The sequence below is a fragment of the Gadus chalcogrammus genome, chromosome 13 (genome assembly GCF_026213295.1).
Source record: "Gadus chalcogrammus isolate NIFS_2021 chromosome 13, NIFS_Gcha_1.0, whole genome shotgun sequence".
NCBI lineage: Eukaryota > Metazoa > Chordata > Actinopteri > Gadiformes > Gadidae > Gadus > Gadus chalcogrammus.
The window spans coordinates 25,493,896-25,498,940 of record NC_079424.1 but is presented as its reverse complement, the minus strand read 5'-3'; the positions used below and the strand labels follow the sequence as shown (position 1 = coordinate 25,498,940).

Genomic DNA, 5,045 nt, shown 5'->3' with positions numbered 1-5,045 from the left:
TGAATCCGTTGCAGGTATGTTCATTGTCTTCTATTCCATTTTAAATTTGACTTTAAAATGTTTCGTGTTGGATTGTGATTTATACAGTAATACATTTTGGGGGTTTATTTTAAACAAAGCTTCTTTTTTTTTTGCTGCATAGGATGTTGATGAGCATGTTTTCGACTCTGCAAGTAGTCACGGCACTTCCTCCGGTGATCTCTTTCACATTGACACTGAATCAAGTTGTGATGGAAATAGTGATAGTGAGGATCCACAGTAGGTAAACCTACCACATCGCAAGGGTGGACCAGTTAAATCACTTTATTCTCAGGAAAGGACAGAGAGAGTGCCACAACCTATGTCCTGCATGGAACAGGAAGACAAGGATTCTTCCAACTCTGTAAAATTCGACATTGATGATGACCACATACCTGATAGTGAACCCTGTTGTGATGATGATCCTACAACAAGCAATACCCAGACTCTTCTATCAAGTACAAAAGAGGCTTCTTCTAATGAGGCTGCAGTGGTGCCAGAAGTCTCTCTTTGCACTCCAAGAAATTACTGCTATGTTTGCAAAACACCTCAATCTAAAATATCCCGTCATCTTAAAAAACATGAAAAAGGAGAGCTTGATATTGCTGAAGCATTCTCGTTTCCTAAGAAATCAAAAGAGAGAAAAAGACTACTTGAGAAGTTGCGGAACAGAGGTAATTACGAACACAACCAGGAAGTTTTGAGGAATCATGAAGGACAACTGAAATTAAGAAGAAGACCATCACGATCAAAAATCTCTGTGACAACCCAAACGCATGTGCACTGTGCATATTGTAAGGGCATGTTCATTCGTAAGGAGCTGTGGCTCACTTGCGTAGATGCCCATCAAAGACGGTCTCCGAGAGTGAGGCTGTTGGGAAGAATAGAGTCTTAGTTGTGGCTGATATCTCGGAGACAACATTCTGCCAAGCAATTTGCGCTGGACTGTGGAAAATCCTTAGAAATATGAGGCAAGATGAGATTGCATCTGTTGTACGAAATGACTTCCTCATTCTGCAACTGGGCCAGTCTCTCTTCAACAAGCATGGGAGTGATTCAACAAAGTTTGAGTATATCAGAGCCAAGGTCCGAGAAATGGGCAGACTGTTGTTGACCTTAAGAAAGAAATATTCTATATTTAGCTTTGAAGAAGCTGTAAAGCCAAATCATTTTTACAAGATCATTGGAGCTGTCAGAGCAGTTGCAGGATATGATGAAGAGAAACACTCCTATTGCACACCAAGCCTTGCCCTGAAATTGGGACACTCGCTCAAGAAGATCGGTGACATTATTCTCTGCAGGGCCATCGCAGCAGAGGATGAAGATTTGATTAAAGCAGCAGAACGATTCACACAACTCTGCACAAAACAGTGGGTAACACAGGTCTCCCACACTGCACTGGCTACTTTGAGCAAGGCAAAATTTAACAAACCATCCACCATACCATTCACAGAGGATGTGCAGCTCTTGCACAAGTACCTGGAGGACAAATCAGCAGACGCCATTGAAAACCTAAAAGACCATGATTCTCCACAGGCGTATGCTGAACTTGCTAGGGTGACACTCACTCAGATAATCGTCTTTAATAGACGCCGTGCAGGAGAAGTCTCAAAAATGACACTTGAGGCCCTAAAAAAAAGAGACCAGACTGAGCTCCATAGTGACATAGCTGCTAGCTTGTCACCGTTTGAACAAAAGCTAGCCCAGCACTTCAGCAGGGTTGAAATTATGGGCAAAAGAGGGAGGAAAGTTGCTGTTCTATTAAACCCGGAAGTTGTCAGTGCAACAACACTTCTATCACACAAAAGAGACGCATGTAACGTCCATAAGGATAACTCCTTCCTCTTTGGACGTCCACAGTGCCCACCCACGAGCTACTACAGGGGACAGGACTGCATACGAATTTTTGCACACGCGTGTGGTGCAAAGAATCCTGATAATCTGAGGTCTACGCAACTTCGCAAGCACATTGCAACATTGTCCCAAATTCTCAATCTCAAAAATAATGAGCTGGACCAACTTGCCAATTTCTTGGGCCACGACATTCGGGTCCACAGAGACTTTTATCGTCTTCCGGAGGCAACTATAGAAATGGCAAAAATCACAAAGCTTCTACTTGCAATGGAAAAAGGAACTCTTGCAAAATTCCAGGGAATGTCTCTTGACGAGATTGAGGTTGAAGGTAAGTGGTGGTATCAACACTCTTAATAATGTGAGGTGTACAAACTTGAAACAACAATGATTTTTATTTTTGCATCAATCGTGCTTTTCTTTAGCTGAATTGGACCCAGAGCTGGAAGATGGAGATGATGAAGGCGATGGAGACGACGAAGGCGACGACGACGGAGGCGGCGGAGGCTGCGAAGTTGACGACGGAGGTGATGACAGAGGCGGCGGAGGCGACGACGGAGGCGGTGGTGAAGAGTCAGATTGTCCCCTTGGACTAAGAGGTATGTCTTGAATATCTTCCAGTGTACATTTGTGGTATTTTGTGGATTAAGAACCATGTTCAAGTTCCCTTTGCTTTATCACTGAAGTTATCATGGGTTTATGTTTGTTCAACTTCTCCCCAACTTAAAATGGCCTGGTAAACCATAAGGTATGCAAGGGACAGCTCTTTTCCGAAACAGAAATTCACAACAAACACTATTGCTTTCAAAAAACTATTTCAAATCATTCAATAATAATATTCATTTTAAAGTTGACTTTAACTTTAATGTTTTAACCTCTGGGACCCTTATGCATGCGTGCTTTTCACATTTCATTTTATGATAATTTTGTCTGAGTTCATGCATATGGCACAATAAATTGACCTAACAATGAGCTAAATGTGGCCATCAGGGTCAAGTCCATGGAGCCGCATTTAAAGGTAGTCGTGTACTATAATTATGTACACATACAGGAAACAAGAACATACTCATAAAACTTAGAACAGACACATCTAATCACTATTGCGACTACCAAAGTAGTGCATTGATCACTTAACGTCAATTGATGCTGAAGGCCATTTTTGTATTCATTTCACCAGAAAATCAAGAAATGAAGATGCCTGAAGAGCCCACCAGCTCCTCAGGTAATGTGCGGGAAAGTCATAATTTGCTATATTGTAGGCAGTACTACTGTGCTGCATGTGTTCTGACGGGGAGAAAGCAGACAAAATGCAAAGCTGTTATAACTTCTGAACTTCTTAAATCTGAACCTTCTTTTTATATATTTATTTTAGGGAAAAGAAAAAGTATGGAATTGACCCAGGGTGAGGCCAAGAGTTACAAAGGTAAGGTTTTTGTTTTTGTCTTAAATGGTAGTAATGGTCTGGGTGTTCCAGAAATCAGGTTTAGTGAACACACTGAATTTGTAAGTAAATGTACAGTTCTTAGAGATATACATTTTGATATTGTGTCATATTTACAACAATTGTTATGGCACACTGACTAGCAAGGACATTTTAAAATGGCACTTCACATTAAAACAGTTGCATAGGGCAAGTAAATCTAAACTTCAGGCAAGTAGATTTCTGACCAATTTGCCCGACCGTGAAAAAAATCCTTAACATTGAACCCTGAAGTTCAAGCTGAAGTTCAGCAAATTGTATTTTTTTGTGTGAAAAGTAAACTTCTCCATAGGTGCTTTGGATATTGTACTAGCTATTCTAACAAAATAATTTCTTGCTTCTCCAGGGGGAAACAAACTGTGTGCGACCCAGAGTGTGGCATCCAGCTCCAAAGGTAAAACTAAATCCATTCATTCCTTTATTTTTTATATGCTTAATCAGCACACATTAATAAATAATTAAATATTGACAGAATACTAAGTACAGTTCAATTTAGTACATGGTGTCATCATCTTATGTACACATCACTGTTGTTAGAAGCAAGTATATCTTTGGCCTAAAAGGTATGCAGAAATCTGGCAGCCAGACAAATGTGACATTTATAGTTTTTAGGCCTGTCAATGACCAAAGATTTTCCTGGTTGACCAGTTAAGGTCATTAGTCGACTTATCGTCATACTTTTCTGATATTAATTTAATTATATATTTTTTGCTAATATATTGTTTTAACTAGCCTGCTGTTATAAATGATCATGTAGCCTGATGTTTCCAACTAGTTTAATGGTGTAAGTCAAGTATGGCCTAACTTCTTACCTTTATAACTATATATCATTTTAATCACTTTAGATTTGTCTTTACCAGAGTCGGAAAAAGACGCTATCGTCATGCTAATGCTATGCTAACATTACTTGCGTGTTTTAGATGTTGACATGTTTACCTGCAGAGTTGCATGATGTCACCTTCTATGGGTCCTTTATCCTCTGAAATAATCCACACTATATTTCCAGCCCTTCATAATAATTAACTGTCTAATAACCACAGGGACCAGGTGTGTTTCACACTGAGGTTTACAAGTGACGAGTAGTGGCACTTCCTGTGTCCGTCATTTCAAATGAAAAGCTTTGTTTTGTTTTTTTAATCCTACGACCAACGGACCAATGAAAACATCGATTAAAGTTCAACTATTAGGGGGCAGCCCTAGCAGTTTGCCTAGAATTTTCAACAAATGCTACTATATGTGACTTTTGTATATAACATAATTTACCTATAGCTCAAAACTAAACTTATAACAGTTCTTGTCTTCACTATCTTAACATCAATTTTTTTTTCATTGACAGAATTCAAATCAAGAAGATGTGTGAAAAGGCCATGGAGCAAGACTGAAGTTGGTGCTGTCATGAAACATTTTAAGACACACATTTCAAAGGGACACTTGGCAACTAAGTTAGAGTGTGAGCGGTGTAAGGTTTCTGAGCACCCTGTTTTGAGCGACAGAACTCCTCAAAATATAAGAGACTTTGTTAGGAACAGGGGCCTTATGTTTAAAAGAAAGGTCTAACTTGTTTTATTTTTTTTTACATAAGTTTCAAAGGTTCCTCAGAGCATTATTACGTGTTTGTGTTAGTTCATGTTAGTTCATAGTTCATAGTTCATAGTTCATAGTTCATAGTTCAGGGCTATTCAACCTCCTTAACAAG

At 39.4% G+C, this 5,045-nt stretch overlaps 1 protein-coding gene across 1 annotated transcript; it reads left to right on the top strand.

Moving 5' to 3' along the window:
- Positions 1–846: 846 nt before the first annotated feature.
- On the top strand, positions 847–4,906 carry LOC130401519 (uncharacterized). Its single transcript, XM_056605326.1, has 6 exons — positions 847–2,200; positions 2,295–2,468; positions 3,047–3,091; positions 3,242–3,292; positions 3,696–3,743; positions 4,686–4,906. The coding sequence occupies exons 1-6, from the start codon at positions 985–987 to the stop codon at positions 4,904–4,906; spliced, it is 1,755 nt and encodes a 584-aa protein (XP_056461301.1). The 5' UTR covers positions 847–984.
- Positions 4,907–5,045: the final 139 nt, after the last annotated feature.

What these genes read in the sequence shown, in the direction of transcription:
- LOC130401519 (XM_056605326.1), top strand. Translation starts at nt 985, where the DNA reads ATGAGGCAAGATGAGATTGCATCTGTTGTACGAAATGACTTCCTCATT. An exon ending in TGAGGCCAAGAGTTACAAAG is followed by an intron (nt 3,293 to 3,695) that starts GTAAGGTTTTTG and finishes TTGCTTCTCCAG; the next exon opens with GGGGAAACAAACTGTGTGCG. An exon ending in TGTGGCATCCAGCTCCAAAG is followed by an intron (nt 3,744 to 4,685) that starts GTAAAACTAAAT and finishes TTTCATTGACAG; the next exon opens with AATTCAAATCAAGAAGATGT.